Below are 20,013 nucleotides of genomic sequence, written 5' to 3'. Positions count from 1 at the left end.
GTCCTAGGAGGAGCGCCCCCCGTGGTTTGTCCTGCGACCCGGCCCAGCTGCTCACTTGCCCGGGCCTGCTCCTTCCCTTCTGCCCAGCTCCCTGCTCCGAGGCCCCCGCCCCCAGCCAGGCGCCCCCAGCGGGGCTGCAGGCCCGGAGAAGCCAGGCAGCCGCCGCATCGCTCGCTGGCCTCAGCAGCCACGGAGCCCACTCCTGGGGCCAGCGGGGGTCAGGGACCCCAGAGCCGCTGCTGTGGCCGCGGTGCCTGGAGTGTCCAGGGGCCTTTGCTCCCAGGACCCAGGCTGGCTGTGGACTCCAGAGACAGGCCTCCCCTGTGCCCACCTCCCCGTCCCTCCCTCCCCCTCCCCCTCCCCGCCTCCCCCTGCCCTACCTCCCCCGCCCCACCTCCCCCATCCCTGCTTCCCCCTCCCCTACCTCCCTCCCCCCTCCCCCTCCCCTACCTCCCCCATCCCCACCTCCCCCCATCCCTGCTTCCCCCTCCCCTACCTCCCCTACCTCCCCTGTCCCTGCCTCCCCCTGCTCACCTCCCCCTCCCACCCCTCACTTTCCCTCCGCTTCCCAGACAGGCTTTCCCTGCCCCTGGCACCTGTGTGGGCCATGCCTCAGTTTCCTCCCCTGTCTCCGTCCCGGTTCCCGAGAAGCCAGCTCTGACGTGCCCGGCTTGTTCTGGCCATGACCCTGAGGCAAGAGGAGGAACCTGCACCCCAGCCCCACCCCGTGCCCCCGCCCCCTGCTCTCTCCCGGGAGGCCCAGGTGCCGGCTGGGCCTCAGCTTCCTGGTGTCTGCCCTCCTCCGCTTCACAGACTGCGGTGACGGTCAGCAGGGGCCAAACACCCAGCCGGGACTCTCCCCGCACTGCTGTGGGCGTCCTGTCCACTGCTGACCCCGTAAATCCAAGGACTGCGCTGGCTGGGCCTCTTCCTTCTGATCCTGGGCCAGAGAATGAATGTAGGGCGCCACCTGGGCCCCATTTCTTCCCGCCCAAAACAGGAGACACCTGCCTTAGTTTCCCCAAGTGTTTCTGAGTCAGGCCGCTAGTTCCCCCACAACCACCAGAGGGCGCCAGAGACCGCGAAGCCTTGTAGGTGACGTCAACAGCCTGGTGCTGCCACCTTGTGACCAGTTCTCAGATTGACTGCAGTCTTTGTTAGGGGACCCTATTTGCCCATGTGTAGGGTGGGTTTGGGGTATAAGGGGCAGAGGAGAGGCACAAAAACATGCCGCTCGAGGGAGAGCCAGGAGACCCCGCCTCCGTCACACTCTGGTCGGCGCATGCGCCCCATGGTCTTGGCGGCAGAGGCCTGAGTTCAGGACCCTGCCACTGCCCACAGGGCACACAGCGTAGGTGAGCTCAGGGACCGGAGAGTGTTTTGCACGGTGGTGCATGGTCCCTGTGTGTAGGGTCTGCCTTCTGTTCCCAGAACACTGGCCCGGGGCCAGCGCTGTGGCGTAGCAGGTAAAGCCGCTGCCTGCAGTGCCGGCATCCCACATGAGTGCCAGTTCGAGTCCCGACTGCTCCACTTGTGGTCCAGCTCCCTGCTGTGGTCTGGGGAAGCAGTGGAGGATGGCCCAAGTGTTTGGGCCCCTGCACCTGCATGGGGGACCTGGAGGAAGCACCTGGCTCCTGGCTTTGGATCAGCCCAGCTCCGGCTGTTGGGGCCATCTGGAGAGTGAACCAGCAGAAGGAAGACCTCTCTCTCTGCCTCTGCCTCTCAAATTAATAAATAAATCTTTTACAAAAAGAAAAGAAAGGAAGCTCAGAGGTTCTAAAAAAAAAAAAAAGGCCCCACCGTGCCCGTGCGCTCGGGTCTGGGGGGGCGGGAATTCCAGGAAGCAGAGGGCAGGCAGGGGAAAGGGAATCCTGAGGTGAGGGCCAGGCCCTCCTCCCTGGGAAGGGGGGGACTCGAACCAGCGCCCACATGGGATGGCGGCACTGCAGGTGGCAGCTTAGCCTACTTCGCCATAGTGCCGGCCCCAAATTAATTTTTTTTAATTTTTTGATTATGTAAATAATAAATACTTGTCTATAAATAAAAATTGTAGATAAAACACTGATACAGGGGCTGGTGTCGTGACAGCGGGTTAGGCCTGCACCAGTTCAAGTCCCAGCCACTCCACTTCCAGCTCCCTGCTAATGCTCCTGGGAAGGCAGTGGGAAACAGAACAAGCCCCTGGGCCCCTGCCCCCATGTGGGAGACCAGATGCAGCTCCAGGCTCCCGGCTTCAGCCTGGCCCTGCCCTGGTCATTGCAGCCATCTGGGGAGTGAACCAGCAGGTGGTTCACTCTGTGTCTTCTTCTCTCTGTAACTCTGCCTTTCAAATGAAATGAATCTTATTTAAAAAGCGAAGCTGAAGGCAGCACCGCGGTTCACTAGGCTAATCCTCCACCTCGCGGCGCTGGCACCCCGGGTTCTAGTCCAGGTCGGGGTGCCAGTTCTGTCCCGGTTGCCCCTCTTCCAGGCCAGCTCTCTGCTGTGGCCAGGGAGTGCAGTGGAGGATGGCCCAAGTGCTTGGGCCCTGCACCCACATGGGAGACCAGGAGAAGCACCTGGCTTTGGATCGGCACCGTAGCGCGCCAGCCGTAGCAGCCACTTGGGGGTGAACCAACAGAAAAGGAAGACCTTTCTCTCTCTCTCTCTCTCACTGTCCACTCTGCCTGTCAAAAAAAAAAAAAAAAAAAAAAAAAAAAAGGCAAGCGAAGCTGGTATCAATTATGTTGTTACCACCGGGTCCTCGATGTAGCGTGTACATGTGCACACGCGTGTACACAGTATGTAACATAAAAATTCCCCCCAGCACAGTGCGGCCTGTTCTGTGGCAGCCCTGTTTCGAGCACTTGACATTGAATCCTCCCAGCCCCCGTGAGGCAGGTGCGAAAGTTGCCGTTTGGCAGACGAGGAAACGGGCACAGGGAGGTTAAGTGACTCGTCTGCCGTGGAGGACGCAGGATTTGAAGCCGGAGCCCTGGGTCAGGGTCCGTGGGCTTCACCACAGCGTCATTCGGCTCTTCTTTCTAGATGTTTCTCTATTTTAAAACTAAAAATTCGGGGTCTGGGGCTGTGGTGTAGCTGGTAGGGCCACCGCCTACAGTACTAGTGCCCCATATGGGTGTCTGTTCGAGCCCCGGCTGCTCCACTTCCGATCCAGCTCCCTGCTAATGCACCTGGGAAGGCAGTGGAGGGCGGCCCAAGTGCTCGGTGCAGGGGAGACCCGGATGCAGCTCCAGGCTCCTGGCCTCGGTCTGGCCCAGCCCTGGCCCCTTGTGGCCATCTGGGGAGTGGACCAGTGGATGGAAGATCTGTCTCTCCCTCTCTGTGACTTTTTCAAATAATCAAATCTTTAAAAAGAAAAAGTCCAACCCTAGTGGGGCTGCCTGTCCGAGAACATTTCCAGGCCATTGCATTCCTGATAATCACAGCTTCCACGGGACACTGCGTCCCATGTTATAGCCGCTCCCTAATCTGCTTTAACCACGTGAGGTGGGGAGGGTTTGATGGGCAGAGCATGTGCTGGGGAACAGTGTACGTGGTGGGGGAACAGAGCGGTGGCCCCAATACACCGAGGCCCGAGGCCCTGGGGCGCATGACTGTCACCCCGGGTGGCAGCGTTGTTCACAGGAAGGTGGTCTGGGTGGGCCCTCGGTGCACCTGCAGGTGTGCCTCCCCGAGGGTGGGGAGGAAGAGGCGCTGTGACAGCCAGCGCAGGGTCTGGGGACGCGGCCGCCCGAGGATGGGTGACCCAGGGGCTGGACGCAACCCTTCCAGCACTGCCGCCGCGGGTTCAGCCCGGTGAGCCGGCCGTGTGCGTGTGGCCTGTGGGAGACTCACCTTGTGTTGTTTTCAGCCACGGGGTTTGTGGTCAGTGGTGGCACAGGCCTCAGACCAGAGGCAAAGGAGGGGGGAGCTCGGTGTGGTCGGGGAGGAGCGGGGGCTCGGGCCACGGTGCGGAGGTGGGGGGACCAGGTGCGGCTACTGCGGGTGGCGCCAGCTCCCCGCCGTGGGGCAGACGGTGCCCTCCTGTCTCGGCCTGTGCCCCAGGTCACAGCAAACCACTGGGAAGCCAGGAGCCCCGGGAACTGGGACGGGCCTCAGTTTACCCACCTGCACGATGGGCAGCTGTCCCCAGCCTCTGCCTGCTCTGCCCTACAGCCGACAGCTCGGGGCCCCGCACCCTCCCTGGCCTCCAGGACCTGCCACGCTGGACTGCTCTTGGCTTGTGGGCCCTGCGGGCAGGGAACAAAGTCCCCGGAGCACTGGGCCCAGCGGAGCTGCTCCTCCCCCACCCTTCTACCTCTGAGCCGCTCTGACTGGAGAAAACCGGATTGCAGCAGCTGTGGCCGCCACATGGCCACTTGACATTCACCCTTGGTCTAAACCTGGGCAGGCCTCCTCTCCTCAGAGCTGTAGGGAGAGGGACTGTGCCCGCCGGGCTGGGGAGGAGATGAGACAGGAGCCAGGCCTGCCCGCCACTCCCGGGCCCAGGTGCCCCCCGCCAGAGGCGAGGCCGTGAGTGCCTGTCTTTGGGGCACATGTAACCTGGGGAGGGTGCCACTGGCGGGCTGGGGCGTGGTCCCAGAGCAGCCCCTGGGGACCCACCCTGTGCGCACCCCACGTGCGCAGCAGCCCACCCAGGGGCCCCCACCTGCATTCCAGGCCTCGTCACCCACAGTGGCTGAGCAAGGCAGGTCGCTTCCCTTCCTGGAGCCCTGGTTTCCCCATTTGTAAAACGGGCACACCCGCGCTCTCTCCCTGCTCAAGAGCCGGGGCTGGGTCAGGCCAAAGCCAGGGGCCTGGAGCTTCCTCCGTCTCCCACGTCTCCCACGTGGGTGCAGGGGCCCAGGTGCCGCGCTGTCCTCACGGCTGCTGCACAGGCTGCGCGGTAGCAGGAAACCTACGTAAGCCTGGAACCAGGACTGGGACCAGGCACTGAAATGTCCGAGGCAGGCGTCACTCAACGGCGGCCTCACTGCGCCGCCCCACAGCCACTTTTTTTTTTTAATGCAGGTATAATTTCTTTCCCTTTTTTAAAATGTAATTTCACTTTATTTGAAATACTGAGACGGAGAGAGATCCTCCATTTGCTGCTGCTTTCCCCAAATGCCTGCAGCAGCCAGGAGCCTGGAACTCCATCCGGTCTCCTACGTGGGTGGCAGGGACCCAGCTCTGGGGCCACCACCTGCTGCTCCCAGGGGGAGCCGGACAGCAAGTGCTGGGCTGCCAGGCAGACATCAGCCCTGAGGAGCTGCAGAACGCAGGGGGAGGCTGCGAGGCAGAGTGCAGCAGCCCAGGGAAGCGGGTCCTGCACGTCTGGTAACCTTGTCACCGCGTCAGACGCACCCCCGCGGGTCCTTGCCCGTCCCCTCCCCAGTCTGGGGCGAGGGTGAGCGGAGCCGCCCTCACTCTGAACCCCGGGTTTGGGGGCCTCTTTCGTGGGCGACAAAGGGGTGAACACTCAGGAGCAGAGCTGGTGGGCGACACCCCTGACCGTGCGAGCCTTCTCCGGCCGGCTTCACCTTTGCCCATGCGCCCAGCGCTGTCCCCGCCAGACTGTCGCCCGACCCGGTGCCGGTGCCGTGGGCTCGCTGTGTCCTGTTGGAGTTTGCCCCCCCCCCCCCCCCCGCAGCAATGGAGCGCAGCCGCTTCCTCTCACGGGCTGCTACTCCCTCTGGGAAGCGCGGACCCCGTGTCCGATGACCCTGCCCTCGGTTCTGGAGGGGTCACTCGCGACCGAGTGGAGGGAGGCGGGGTCCGGGCGGCAGGGACGGAGGTCAGACCCAGGCGTGTTCTGAAAGCAGGCCCTCGCCCCAAGCCCCCACCAGAGACCCTGGCTCACGTCCGTCAGCTTCGAAACAACTTTATTAGGCTGTTTGAAACAACTTCCAGCGCTTTCTTAATTTGCGTTTGGAGAACTCCAGTTGTAACTACAAGTATCTGCATACAACAATGATTTCCGCATTGATCTCTGCGTCCTATGTAAGCTTCCTCTCCAGGCCACTCCGGGGACCAGGGAGCCCGCGCTGCACCGGCGGGGCGGGGCCGGCCGCCCCTCCCCCAGCGAGAGGCACCTCCCCGCCTTGAAACTCAGAAGGGGCGAAATAAAGGAAACTGCGGATGCCACCTCCAGCCTCACGGAGGCGGCTCCGCCCGCCCCTGAGCTCCTAAGGCTGGTGGGGGAGCCCGCCCCAGGCCCGCAGGACACCCTCTCCTGGGCCGGCCCCTCCCCTCCCGCCTTGCTTCAGGCCTGGAGGAATGCCTGGACAGCTGGGGGCAGCCGGGGGCAGCGGGCGGCCACTCCAGGGCCCCCAGGTGGTGCCCGGAGGTGCAACCGACCATGAACATAAATATGAATAAAAAACGAACTTGAAAATGACCGGCTATTAAGTCAACAAATCTATAAAAATAGTTAGGACATAACTCTGTTCAAATAAATACAAAATAAATAGGCTCCAAGCAGTGACACGTGGCATCTGTGGAATGTGAGGCTGGTCCCACTGGGGCCCGGGTTGGGGCTGTGCGGAGGCCGGGCGCCCACTTCCGGTCTCGCGGCCCACTTCCGGTCTCCCGTCCGGAAGCACAGGGCTGCTTGCTTGTCCAGCTCGCCTCTCTTTCCCAACAACGCGTCGTCGAGGCCTGCGACACCTCGGCCTTTTCTCCCGGGGCACGGACCCAGGGCAGCCGCCTGCCCTTTGCCCCAGAACAGGGTCCTCGGCTCCCAGGGCCGCTCGGTGGGACCGGCGCTTGGGTCTGGGCGAGGCCAGGCAGAGCACACGCAGGACCAGCGTGGGAGAGCTCGGCAGAGGGCGGGCACGAAAGCTAGACCCCATCCTCGGCCCCGCACGGCGAGCGCCGTGGCCGCAGGAGAGCAGCGGGGACCGGGAGGCCGAGGGCTGGGGGGCGCGGAGAAGGAGGGGTGGGGAGTGGGCCCGGAGCCCCTCCTCCCCAGCAACCAGCGGAAAGCGGGGAGGCCACGGGGAGGCCACGGGGACCGCCGATGCAGAGGCGGCTGCCTCCAAGCTGGCCGGCCTGCAGGCACTGCAGCAAACGCCCTGGCCCCAGGCCCTCGGCCCAGATCCCGCTGACCCCTGGGCCCTGAGCAACGCCCGCGGGGCTTCCCGGAATGGACGCGAGGGCCGGCCGGGGCAGCAGGACAGACCCCAGCGGCCGCCAGCTCCGCCCCCGATTCCACAGCTTGGCTCAGTCGGCGTAGGCGTAGTGTTGGCACATTCACAGAATGGGATGGTCCACGTCCGGGGCAGCGGCCCGGACCGGCGAGTCCGCGGCCCCAGGGCTGTCACCGCGACTGCACGCCCAGGCTGATCTTGAGGTTCTCGTACACCACGTAGCTGATGCTCACGGCCGGGATCACCTTCATGAAGTTGGGGGCCAGCCCCCGGTACAGCCCGAAGGCCCCCTCTGTCCGCAGGATCTGTCTGAAGAGGCTGCTCATGGTCACCTCCGGGGCGCCCTCGATGGAGGCTGCAGGGGAGAGGCCGCCGGTCAGCTGCCTCCCAAGCCCAGCCGGCCTGCGGATGCCCCGGGCCTGGCTCAGGGCTGGCCTTACCTTGCGCCTGCATCCGGGTCCTCACCAGGGCCAGCGGGTAGCTGGCCAGCTGGCCGCAGGTGCTGGACATGGTGCCACAGGCCAGGAGCACAAACACGCCGGGGTCGGCACTGTTCACCGCGTAGCGCTGCAGCCAGGCGTTCTTGAGCGTCTGGAGGGGAGGGGGGAGCTCTGGCGAGACTGGGGGAGGGGGTCACCGGATCCGCACTGGAGCCGTGTCCTCGTCACATGGGCACCGCGAGGCCCCACTGTAACTTGATTTGCTGGCCTGGGCCCTGCCTGCCTTGGGTTTCTGCTGTCACCGGATCAGAGAGGGAGCCGGCGTGGGGCCACGAGAGGCCGCCGCGCCCCTGGCGTGCAGGTCCCAAGGACAGGCTCAGCAGAGCCGTGCTGGGCTCGCAGTGAACACAGAGTGGGAAGGGGTACAGCCCCTGGTGCCACCCCAGCCCCAGGGTCGGCGGCCCTGCGCGGGCCTGGGCCTCACCTCGTAGACGGCGAGGTCGATGCCGGCGTAGGGGATGATCCCCAGCATGTTGGGGACGTAGCCTTTGTAGAAGGCGGCCACCCCCTCTCTGGCCAGGATCCGCCGGGCGCAGTCCAGCATGCCTGAGTACTGGCCGGTCTTCCGCAAGGCCATCCGTGTCTTCAGAACCTGCAGAGCAGGCCGGCGGGGAGCCTGAGCGCTGCCCCACAAGCGCTGCCCGCCCCCCGGGGACCCCGGGCGCCCCTCACCTCCATCGGGTAGATGCTGCTCTGGGCAATGGCCCCCGCCAGGGAGCCAGCCACGAGTCTCTCGTGGATCCTCAGAGTCTCCTGGTCACTCCCAACGAGACGCTTGATCTAGAACAGAGGCAAACAGACCCGTGGGTCCACCCGCAGACCACGGCCCCTGTGCCTGCCCACCCTTCCGGGGAGGGGCCGGGGCACTCTCACTGAGACCCCGTGTCCTCGGCTCACTTCACACTGCCCAGAAACGGGAGGAACTGGTGGCAGACGGAGGTCAGGCCCAGGCCCCCTCGCCTGCTGCCGTCCCTAGGGGGTGAGGCTGGCTCTGGGGTTTCAGAAGCCTTGCGCAGGGGGAGCTCTTGCGCACCTGCCTGCACGAGACCCTCACCTGCTCGTAGGCCATGAACTTGATGGCCGACTCCGGGGCGATCTTGAGGACGTTGATGCCGTTGCCCCGCCACAGGGCCCTGGTCCCCCCCTCGCGGATCATCTGGGTGAAGCCGCCCACAATGCACATGTTGTTGCTGCGCGAGGCGTGCACCTGAGGGGGAGAGCGAGGTCAGACAGCGCAGGGCTGTGCAGGGAGGGGCCTCTCCCTCCTGGGTATTCTGGAGAGCAGCACCCTGGGATCCAGTGGCACTAATCTGAGAGCTCAGTGTCCACTGTGCGCCAACACCGTGCCGAGCGCCTTTCTAAAGACCGCTGTACCTCAAATGAAGGAGCAACCTGAGCCTCCCGTGATGGATGCCGTCCCAAAGGCGTGCAGGTGGAGTTCCCGGAGCCCGCCCCAGGGCTGCTCCTCGGCTCTGCCACGTTCCTGGGGCCTCTGTGACAACACAGACCACCAGGACCACCACGGACCTGTTCAGGCTTTACTCTCGGAGGTGCTGGGAAGTCAGAGAGTGCACCCCGGGAGGGAGCCCACAGGGCACAGGGCTGGCCAGTCTGCAGACAGACATTGAAGTCCAGAGCACCCTCGTGTGGCTCCATTTCGCAACCGTGCCCCTGACATCATCCTCGCTTATCTGTGCCCTGTGGACGTGGAACTGCATGTCTGGCCAGGGCGAGGGCACTGCTACCCACTGACACCTGGGCCAGGGGCGGGGCTGGACTGGCCCGTGCAGGAAGCACACAGGGGAGGTGGCTCCTGCCACACCTGGTCTCACTGGTTTCACCAGGCCACCTCAGGCCGCTGTAATGTGACACCTGGCCTAAGTGCTCAAGCAGAACTAGATCAGCCACTCGCCAAAGGTCGCTGCTGCCTGAATGCACTGGTACCTTGGAGTGGCTAGAAAGTTCCGGTCAAAGCAGGGCCCGGCTGGGGGTGGGGGGCAAACCACCAAAGAGCCGCCGGCGTAGCTTTCAACCCTGGCTGCACGGTAGTCATCCGGGGCTGGGAATACCTGCTGGAACCCTGACTCCAGGTTCCTTTTCTGCGAGTGACAGCTCACCAGGAAGGGTTGAGCCCAGGGGTTTTTGTTGAGAAGAATCCAGTATCAAATGTTGCGCGTCCTCGGTGTGTGTGTGTGTGTGTGGCCACACCGCGCGCTACAACGTCCCCACTACTGGGGACACTGGCCTGCGCCCACACCACAAGACGAGTTCAAGTCTTCGTTACTTCTTTAGTACAGGGGTGTTTTGCTGTCTGACACTGGCACGGCGTGGACGCGCCCCTGCCTGGCCCCATCATCCCCTACTGTCTCAGCAGCAGCACCAGCAGTCCATAAAGGAACAGCCGACCCACGATGCAGAACCTCACGGTGCTTAGCAGACGCAAGCCCAGTATGGACTTCCCATCTGCCGTGCAGTGAGACAGAGTCCTTATGAAAGGGAAACAGTGTGCTTTTCAATCGGTGACTCAGACCAGAGTTCATGATCTAACCAACAGGAGGGGAGTGCTTTCTCCTAAACAGAACCCCTCACAGAAGACAAAGCCCAGAGGGCCTCTCACCTGCATGAGCACCTTCAGTCTGTCCAGCGGGGCCGTGCAGGTTCTGGACACGGCCCCCGCCCCGCCGCCGGCCACGAGGTGTCTCCACCACATCCCCGTCTGCCGCTCCTCCACCGTGAACTCATCGGGGACCGTCAGGTTCTCACCCACATCAAAGATCTGCGAGGAGGACGGCAGGGACAGAGTCAGGCCTGCACGGGCCGCCCCGGCCCCCGCCCCTCGCCTCCTCGGGGGGCTGTGCACACGGCCAGAATGCTGAGCGGGCCAGGCCTGAGGCCCTGGGGCCCTCCCTCCTGTCACATGGAGGGGCAGGGCTCTTATCCCAGCCTGCGGCCTCGGCAGGCCCAGCACGGAATCTAAGGTGGGCCCAGCGGGGACAGACTGCTACAGAGCCGCAGGAGGGCCCTCTCCGCAGTGCAGGGAGCTGGGTCAGCGGCAGCTGGCAGCATCTCAGTGGGGGCGACCAGCCCGGCTGGACTGAAGGATCAGCCCCTTCAGGGGTAAAGCCCCCTGAAACCCGATGTCTGACCAGATGGCCAGGCCTTGGCAAACACTGGGGCTGCGCTGCCCAGGGATGCCGACTCCCTGGGCGGTGCCCATGCTGGTCACGGCCAGCTCTGCTCTGAGCCCAGTGCTGCAGGCGAGAGACCGGCCAGGGCTGGCGGGAGGGGTCTCAGGAGGCAGGGCTGATGCCAATCCCATTTCTGAACAAAGATCACAGCCAGGGGGTTCAGAGGGCAGTGCCGGGCCACGGTGAGGACACCAAAAATAGGTGGTGGGGGACAGCTCAGAGCTCTCCATACGTGCTCTCCACAGAGCTGTTTCTTCCCTGCCCCTCCCCACAGCCCTGAGAGCTGAGTGTCCACTGTGCGCCGGCCCTGGGAAGACAAGAAGCATCCGGGGAGTGACACTTGTGGTGACCTTGGAGGACAGGCTGCTGGGGGAGGAGGGCGGCTGTGGTGTGGGGAGCGGGCCGGGGGCCGGGCTCACCGTGGAGTGCTTCCAGTACAGGATGATCTCGGGAATGTTCTCCACGGGGTGCAGCAGGTGGTAGTCCCGCCACTCGTTCCAGTCGATGGTCATCGTGCCGTTCTTATCCATGCTGCAAGAGGGGCCACGGGTGAGGCTGTGTTCCCCGCACCCGCACTCCCCGCCGCGGGCAAGCGCACAGCCAGCCGCTCGGCGCGCCACAGAACCCTGCTCCCGTCGGGCACAGCGGTCAGAGGGGGGACACGGGTACTTACTAGGTGACAGGGCCCCAGAAGTGGCCCGTCCGTATTCTGACAGACAGACAAAGGAGAACGCAGAGGAGAGAGGAGAAACAACACAGATAAGTGCCCGGAGCGGACGCCACGAGGACAGCGCGAGGACAGCGGCGAGCAGGCGCAGGTGGCTGTGTCCCCATGGCCGTGGCCCCGTGACCGGCCTGCTCGGGGGCCTCAGGGTCTCAGCCAGGAGAGAGGGGGTTCTCAGGCTGCTGGGTGGGGTTTCTTGGCCGCAACGGCCCGCTAGCAAGCGCCCGTCAGCAGCAGTGTTCAAGGCAAGCCCCCAGCCTGGGAGAAGGCACCCCCTGTGACCCAGCCCCTCCCTCTATCTTCCGGGCCTTTCACTGACTGGAACCCCCTCCCCTCCACACACACAGTGGTCATCTCTCTCCCAGGGGATTTGTGGCTGCACAGGACAGCTGCCCGCAAAGCCCGGCGTGTCCTCGCCCACAGGAAGGCCACGTGCGGGGGTGGCTGGAGGCAGTGGCGGGCGCCCCGGGGCGATCTGAGAGCCTGCCTGGGCCACAGGCTGGCGAGGGAGGCGGAAGCCGGTCGAGCGCTCACCTCCTGAGGATCTTCTCGGCCTGCTGCTCGGATATCTTGACTCCCAGGTCCCGCAGGGACTGCATGATCTCCTGGGCATCGATCCGTCCTGCGGCGACAAGGGCCGTGAGCCGGGGCCGGGCGGGCCGGCCGGGACGGAGGCGGGCCTCACTCACCATCATTCTTTTTGTCCAAGCTCTTAAACACCAGCCTCAGCTTCTTCTCGTGGTCCTGCAGGTAATGGACAAACTCTTCAAAGTCCAGCTGCCCGTCAAGATCCTTGTCGCCAGCTTGTACGATTTTCTAGAAAACAAAAGCAAGGCTCTGTGTTTACCTCACGCGCCAGCTTCCCACGTCCCTCGTGCCGCTCCTTCTCCTGGACACAACTGCTAATCCACGAATGGAGGGGCCCTGGGACCCAAGATCCCTGTGTTCTCCTCCCACGACAGCCACGGAAGCCAGTCACGTGCCAGAGCCACCACCCAGATCCCGAGCCAGGAGCAGAGGAGGCCCCAGACGAGCCCCTCGGGCAGTGGCCAGTGGCGCGGCCTGGTCTGGGTGCCTCCCAGGGTCAGGTGTGCAGCCCCACTGCACGCTGTCCCTGGTGCCTGGCCGCAGGCCCATGTTCCTGGCTGAGTGCTAGGGGTGGCCCTGGATTCTGATGCCCTCAGCAGCTGTTCGTTGTGTCCTCAAAGTGGCGCCGGCCCAAGAACACCCTGGCGGCCAGGGTGAAGGTTCAGGGCACAGCCAACCCTGCTGATGCCTGCTTGGTGGAGACCCTGCCAGCCAGGAGCCCTCAGGAAGCTGTAAGAGGGGCAGGACCCAGAGGCACAGCCAGGCCCTGGTGTCCACAGAGCCGGCTGTCCCGACCAGGCCCTGAAAACCAGGACAGCTGTGCTGGTGGGAGTTCAGTGAGCCCAGGAGGCTTTGAGAGGCTTTGTCCCTCAGTCAGAACTCGGCACCCGCTGTGCTCAGATGCGTGTTGGGTTTGGGACACGCAGCTCCTATTCCTCCGCAGGAACTGGGCTCCACCTTAGTAGTGAGCGCCTCGGCTGCAGTGCAGACCCCTAGGAGCGGGGTCCTAGGAAACAGGAGTTCAGAGAGGCTAAGGGCTTGTGCAAGGTCACACAGCCGGGCCTGTCCGCCTGCTGAGCCGCCTCCCGCAGAGCCTGCTCCACCCCGAAGCCTGGCCTTGCGAACACGGGGGACAGACCCGAGTCCAACTCAGTGACGCCCAAACTAGGACCGTGAGCATCCAAAGGACAACACTTGCAGCCTTCCGGTGCTCCCTGTGAGCAAGACATCCACTCACACCCACGAGTGTTCCCAGCCAGCGGGCTTTGGAAGCCATGGACCCTAGGCTACCTTGGGCTCTGGGAGAATCACCCCCAGGTTCCTCCTGCAGTCACACCCTGGACCTCAGCAGACTCTGTGACTAGACAGACACCCTGTAACCTGGCAGGCTGGCAGACTAATGCATGAGATGTGGCTGGAACCCGGGGCGGATGCTGGGACACACTGGGGTTACGTTAACCTGCCAAGGACATCTGCGTGCGTCCAGGCCTGTCACTGCAGACTTCCAGCAGGAGCAGGACAGAGGCTGCACCCCATTTAGGGCGGGGGGGGACGCTACCCGTGGAGCTCTCTCTCCCCAGGGGCCTTACTGGCTGCCCTGATACAGAAAACCCAAGGATGTCACTGCCGCTGACTTCCAATATTCTCCAAACACCTGCTTCCACCTTAAAGCCACTGGGCCTCCTCTCTGTCTCCTTCTGGAGACACACTCCTGACCCCCCAACCCCCACTGCCCCAGTGAGCCCTGGGGGACAAAGATTAACCAGTGACCCCTGCCTCTGTAGCTCAGCTTCCCTCTCTTCAAAAGGTCACACCACCTGTGGCCTCCCGGCTCCACGGGGACACCCTGGGATCTGGACAGGTGACCCTCACCGCCACACCCAGGGACAGCACTGCCAGCTCCGGCATGGTCAGCTCTACCCTGCAGCCCCAGTCCCACCCCAGCAAAAGCGCTCCATTCCAATATCCACCCCACCATGCGCCTCCCCTAGAATCCCCGATACGCTCACGGGGCACGGGAAAGCAGCCATCCCATGACGCTTTGGGTCGGCCACAGCCACAGGATGACGACGGGAGAAACTCCCACATTTCAGACATTCTTTCCTCCCGGCAGGGGGATGGGGCGCAGCTCATCCATTCATTCAACAAACGCGGACTCCCTACCCCTCTGTCTCGACCCTCTGCCTCTCCCCGCCCCCAGACCTGCTTCCACTGGCGGTAGGTGGAGAACTCCTGGGAGGGGATAAAGACGCTGAGCTTGAAGATGGACTTCAGCTCCGTGGGCAGCCCCTTGGATTCGAAGTACTGGAACTCGGTCTGGGCCTCTCCGATGAGCGGCATGTACAGGCACAGGCAGAGCATGCTGGCGGGGGCCCGGGGCCGGGAGTTCAGCTGCTGCGGGGAGCCAAAGTGCCAGCAGCCTCGGGACCCGGGAATGCCGCCTGCCCTGGGAAACTTGCATAAGATATGCCGGGCCCCAGCTGTCATTGGCTGCTCCAGCCCTGCCCTTTTACTTAATAGAACAAAAATCCACCCCCAGTGAGTCCTGCCCGTAGCCAATGAACGGCCCTGCAGGAGCCAGCGGCATCAGGTTGCTCAAGCGCAGGGGTGCAAAGAGCAGGAGTGACGTCATCGGCCTGCCGTCCACTCCCGCAGAGGCAGCGCTCTGCCCTGTGGGTCGTCCGGTGCCCAAACAAACCTTCACCTCTCCAAACAGACAGACTGCCATGCCTGCTTTCATACAAGGTCCCCGAGTGCGTCACACAATACTCTGTTTTCTCCCCTAGATCTTCCCCGACAGAAAGATCGAGGGAGGGGAGACTGAACCAATGTCCGCTGAAGGCAGAATCCGAGAACAGGGTCCCTGGCGCCACGGAATGTGGCCCTCCCTGCAGGCCCATGCGTCCCACATCAGGGCTGGCGGCCTGCAGAGCCTAGTCTTCAGGGGTGGGCCCAGCCGGCTCCCACGCCAGAGCACGCTGGCGCCCTCAGGTGCACACATCCAGCACCAGGAACCTCTCACGGGCCTGGCGTGGAGGCAAGGGACTGACCAATGCGGGTGGGAAGACGACGCTGCCGAGAGCCCGTGGTCAAAGCCCAGGCCCGCAGGGCACACTGGAAGCTCAGGGCAGCAGTAGCTTCCTGGCCGGAAAGCTCCTCCACAGGGCAGCTTCTCAGATGTGATCAGTGACAGGCAACGCGGCCCCCGGCCACACGGACATTTCCCAGATGCGGGGGCTCACGGGTTTTGCTAGCAGATGATGGCCCAGGCGGCCGCACTGTCCGGCCCAGCCTCCCCATGGATTCCCGCTGCAGCGGAAGGGATCATGGCACCAGGTGGGGGTGCGGGATTGGCCTCACTCGGCTGCTCCTACAGGCATTCCACGTCCTAGTGTTAGGCAGGAAGTTAGGTATGAGCTTGTGTGTGTGTGATAAAGGCCTCCGGAGAAGACTCCTACGTCCAGCATCTGCATCTGCATCTCCAAGTCATCCCGATAATGCTGCAGGGGCAGCCCAGTGCTCCTACCCGATAACCTGCCAGGTGGGGGCCCCGCCCCTTCTGCCTGACAAATCTTCCACAGTCTCCCAGGTGCAGCCCAGTGTCAGCATTTCAAACACCCTGCTCCGGATCCCCATTCTCTAGGGGTCCTGCTCACCCTTCCTCTGAACCCAGGATGGCCCAGCTAGGCTTCCTCCTGTCTGATACCTTCAGGGGAAAACTCAGATAGGAGCTTCTTAATATTTACAGCCATAAAACCCTTTGTTTCAGGAGGAGATGTGTAAAGACAAAGACCCATCTCCTTAAAACCCCCAGCCTCAACCGGACTGCGCGCTCAGCCCTCTGCCTCTCTGCTGAGCCGCCCGCCTGGTCTGGCCAGGTGTCATCTCTCCACAACCATGTAACCTCGCCCCCCCCCCCCGCCCCACCCAGTCTCTCAGGTCCTGTCTGGAGAGGTGCCCATCCATTCTTACAGATGTCCCTTCCCTAATAAACCTTGCTATTTTACCTCCCACTACTCTCTGTCTCACGCCTGAATTCTTTCTTGCGTGAAGACAAGAACCCTGCAATTTCTCTGGTAACATTAGTAGACGTGGACTCTCGTGGCCAGGGTGGGTAACAATGGATGCTGGTCACTCGGGGATCAGTGACATTGAAAGGACCCCTCCCTTCATTAGAAAGCTTTTTGTTGGGATGGGTCTGTGGCACAGGGGTGAGCTGCAGCCGGGATGCCAGCTCGGTTACCACAGCGCCTGGTTTGAGTCCTGGCTACTGGGCTTCCGATCTGCTTCCTGCCAAGGCGCACCCTGGGAGGCAGCAGATGATGGCTCAAGTACTTCAGTCCCTGCCGCCCACTGGGCTCCTGGCTTAGGCCCGGCACGGCCCCAGCTGTTGTAGGCATTTGGGGAGTGAACCAGTGGATAGAAGCTCTCTCTCCCTCTCTGCCAACTCTGCCTTTCAGATACACAAATCTCTAACTAACTAGATGGGCTTGCCGAGAGCCCCCGGGGAGGAGCAGAGCAGGCATCACACGGCGGATTCTGAGGAGGAGACTCGTCGGGGAGGGTCGGCAGGCCCTGGACTCTCGGAGAGGGGCCAAGGAGCCTCTGGATTCTCCGGGGACACTGCCGCTCAGGCTGCACGTGCCCCCAAGCCAGAACGCTGCATGCGCTGTTTGAATGCACACCTTATCTTTCCTGCCTGGGTCCCTACAGGCAAGTACAGTCCCTGCACCCCCTGGCCTGAAGGGACCTCTGGTCAGGATCACGGAAGTGCTCCTTGGCAGCTTCCGGATGAGTGAGCTGGCTCAGCCAGCCTCCGAGACCCCAAGGGACTCACACAGGACCCCCTCTTGATGAAGACCTGCTTTTCTGAGCATTTGTAAACAGTGTCTCCAGGGAATGTTATCCAACCGAACAGGATAATGTATTATCATGTTTTAAAAAGACTCACTTACTGGGGCCGGCGTTGTGGCGCAGCGGGTTAACGCTCTGGCCTGAAGCGCCGGCATCCCATGTGGGTGCAGGTTCGAGTCCTGGGTGCTCCAATTCCAATCCAGTTCTCTGCTATGGTCTGGGAAGGGAGCAGAGGATGGTCCAAGTCCTTGGGCCCCTGCATCCGAATGGGAGACCTAGAAGAAGCTCCTGACTCCTGGCTTCGGATTGGTGCAGCTCCAGCTGTTGCGGCAGATTGAGGAGTGAACCATCAGATGAAAGACCTCTCTCTCTCTCTGCCTCTTCTCTCTCTGTGTAACTCTGATTTTCAAATAGATAAATAAATCTTTTATATATAAAAAAAAGACTTATTTATTTGAAAGGCAGAGACAGAGGCAGTGGAGGTGGGGGAGAGGTCTTCCATCCACTGGTTTACTCTCCAAATGGCTGCAATGGCCTGAGCTGGGCTGGTCCAAACCCAGAAACCAGGAGCCAGGAGCTTCCTCCAGGTCTCCCACACAGGTGCAGGGGCCCAAGGACTTGGACCATCTTACACTGCTTTCTCAGACCATAGCAGAGAGCTGGATTGGAAGTGGAGCAGCTGGGACTTGAACCAGTGCCCATAGGGGATGCTGGTGCTGTAGGCAGTGGCTTTACCTGCTATGCCACAGCACTGGCCCCAGGGTAATGTATTATTATTATTTTAATAAGTTTTTACTTATTTTTTGAGGTAGAGAGATAGACCCTTCCTGATGATTCATTTCCAAATGCCTATAAGTGTCAGGGCGAGGCCAGGCCAAAGCCTAGAGCTGGAAACTCACTCAGGCCTCCTGGCTGCTTGAGCCACCCCTGCTGCCTCCCAGGCCCTGTGTTGGCAGGAAGCTGGAGTCAGGAGCCAGCGCTGGGCATGAAACTTGGGAATTCCAACACAGGACAGGCCTCAACTGCCGGCCAAATGCCGGCCCTGCTATTTTTATTTTAAAGGAAGTTATATTCATAGATAAAAGAGCCGAATCTGAAAATGTGTCTTCCTTCATTAAATCATTCATGTTTGCCTCTGGAGCTAAAATAACTCCTGTTGAAGTATCTCATTTTACTGTTGAGTACAGTCATTCCAATAAAAATGGCAAATATCTTGGAACGCCCAAGTTCTTCAGCTTGAGATGCTCAATCTCTAATAAAGACTATTTTCCAATCATTTTGGTAAATATATCTGTCCCCCTGCGTTTTATGATTTATTTACAAAATAATCTGAGACTTAAAACACAATCCAAAATAAAAGTGAAAGCTATGATCTATATTGTAAACAGAAATTATTAAAGTATTATCAAAGAAAGAGCCATTGTTTTCTAGAAAAAGAAGAATGGAATCTTGATCTAACAAAGCACATCACTCTACAGAGAAAACAGTATCGGGGTCAGAGGTCAGGGAAAGTTCTGAAACATTCTACGTGTCCTTGTTGACACATTGTTTGACAATGCTAACGTCAATTCTATTCCAACATTAGTTTAAAAAGGGTTCTAACTTATTTGTATTTTGTGACTGTGACTGAGCCCCACCAGATAAATTAAGCTGGTGTTTGCTAATTTACTAAAACCACCATTGCATTTGGTGTCACAGGTAATTCACAAAGCCATTTTCACACTGGAGTCAGGGATTCTTTCCAAATGAGGCAATCTCTGGGTGCCTGGTTTGTAGCAATTGCTCCCCCAACCCCCTACCCCACCCCCAGGGACCTGCACACTATGGGGCTGTTTGGGCTCTTGGATCGTCCCCTCAATCCGAGCTGAGGGTCATGGGTGCTGGAGCAGTGGGCTGGGCCATTTGCGACACGCACGTCCACACTGGAGAGCCACTCCAAGCCCAGTTGCTCTGCTTCTGACCGAGCTCCCTGCAATGCACCCTGAGAGGCAGCCAGGACGGCTCCAGAGTGTGGGCCCCCGCCACCCACACGAGACCCAGCTCGAATTCTGGGACCGTGGCTTTGACCTGGCTGTTGTGGGCACTGGGGGAGTGAACCAATAGATAAAAATCTCTGTTTCTCACTTTCTGTGCTGTGCCTTTCAAATACATAAAAATAAATAAATAAATAGAAAGATAGATAGATAGATAGACAGACAGACAGACAGACTCTGAGGGGGCCGGCACTGTGGTGTAGTGGGTAAAGCTGCTGGTTGGGAGCTGGTGCTGTGCGTAGTGGGTGAAGCTGCCACCTGCAGTGCTGGCATCCCATATAGGCGCTGGTTCAAGTACCGGCTGCTCCACTTCCAATCCAGCTCTCTGCTATGGCCTGGGAAAGCAGTAGAAGATGGCCCAATGCCTTGTGCCTCTGCACCACATGTGAGACCCACAAGTTCCTGGCTCCTGGCTTCGGATTGGCGCAGCTCTGGCTGTTGCAGCCAACTGGGGAATGGACCAATGGATGGAAGATATCTCTCTCTCTATCTCTCTCTCTCTCTGCCTTTCCTTCTCTCTCTGTGTAACTCTTTCAAATAAATAATTTTTTTTTTTAAAGGTGCTGGCTAAAGTGCTGGCATCTCATATGGGTACCGGTTCCAGTCCTGGCTGCTCCACTTCCGACCCAGTTCCCTGCTAATGTGCCTGGGAAAGCAGTAAAGGACAGCCTAAGTGCTTGGGACTCTGAACCCACAAGGGAGACCCTGACTTCAGCTTGGCCCAGCCCTATCTGTTGCAGCTATTTAGGGAGTGAGCCAGCGGATGGAAGATCTCTATCTCTCCTCCTTGCTTTCTCTGTAACTCTGTCTTTCAAATAAGTAATTTTTTTTTTTGACAGGCAGAGTGGATAGTGAGAGAGAGAGAAAGGTCTTCCTTTTGCTGTTGGTTCACCCTTCATTGGCCGCCGCGGCCGGCGTATCGTGCTGATCTGAAGCCAAGAGCCAGGTGCTTCTCCTGGTCTCCCATGGGGTGCAGGGCCCAAGCACTTGGGCCAT

At 61.0% G+C, this 20,013-nt stretch overlaps 1 protein-coding gene across 6 annotated transcripts in view; it reads right to left on the bottom strand.

The window, feature by feature from the left end:
- Positions 1 to 5,847: 5,847 nt before the first annotated feature.
- SLC25A25 (solute carrier family 25 member 25) overlaps positions 5,848 to 20,013 on the bottom strand; it is a 40,673-nt gene continuing 26,507 nt past the window's right edge. For 2 of the 6 annotated variants that reach the window (XM_017338975.4, XM_051838501.3), the window contains exons 2-11: positions 12,232 to 12,358; positions 12,077 to 12,164; positions 11,492 to 11,527; positions 11,238 to 11,349; positions 10,248 to 10,406; positions 8,685 to 8,837; positions 8,303 to 8,410; positions 8,055 to 8,222; positions 7,571 to 7,721; positions 5,848 to 7,485 (exon numbers count right to left, since the gene is read on the bottom strand). In XM_017338975.4, coding sequence (XP_017194464.3) covers positions 7,301 to 7,485; positions 7,571 to 7,721; positions 8,055 to 8,222; positions 8,303 to 8,410; positions 8,685 to 8,837; positions 10,248 to 10,406; positions 11,238 to 11,349; positions 11,492 to 11,527; positions 12,077 to 12,164; positions 12,232 to 12,358 — 1,287 coding nt within the window. In that variant the 3' untranslated portion in view covers positions 5,848 to 7,300. Of the gene's footprint in view, positions 7,486 to 7,570; positions 7,722 to 8,054; positions 8,223 to 8,302; positions 8,411 to 8,684; positions 8,838 to 10,247; positions 10,407 to 11,237; positions 11,350 to 11,491; positions 11,528 to 12,076; positions 12,165 to 12,231; positions 12,359 to 14,332; positions 14,618 to 20,013 lie in introns of those variants that run through there. The other 4 variants (XM_008251014.5, XM_051838502.3, XM_051838499.3 and 1 more) reach the window with 3 other exon arrangements.

The sequence above is a fragment of the Oryctolagus cuniculus genome, chromosome 1 (genome assembly GCF_051225735.1).
Source record: "Oryctolagus cuniculus isolate XC-2025 breed Fujian yellow rabbit chromosome 1, ASM5122573v1, whole genome shotgun sequence".
In the NCBI taxonomy this organism is placed as follows: Eukaryota; Metazoa; Chordata; class Mammalia; order Lagomorpha; family Leporidae; genus Oryctolagus; species Oryctolagus cuniculus.
This window is presented reverse-complemented; position numbering and strand designations above follow the sequence as displayed.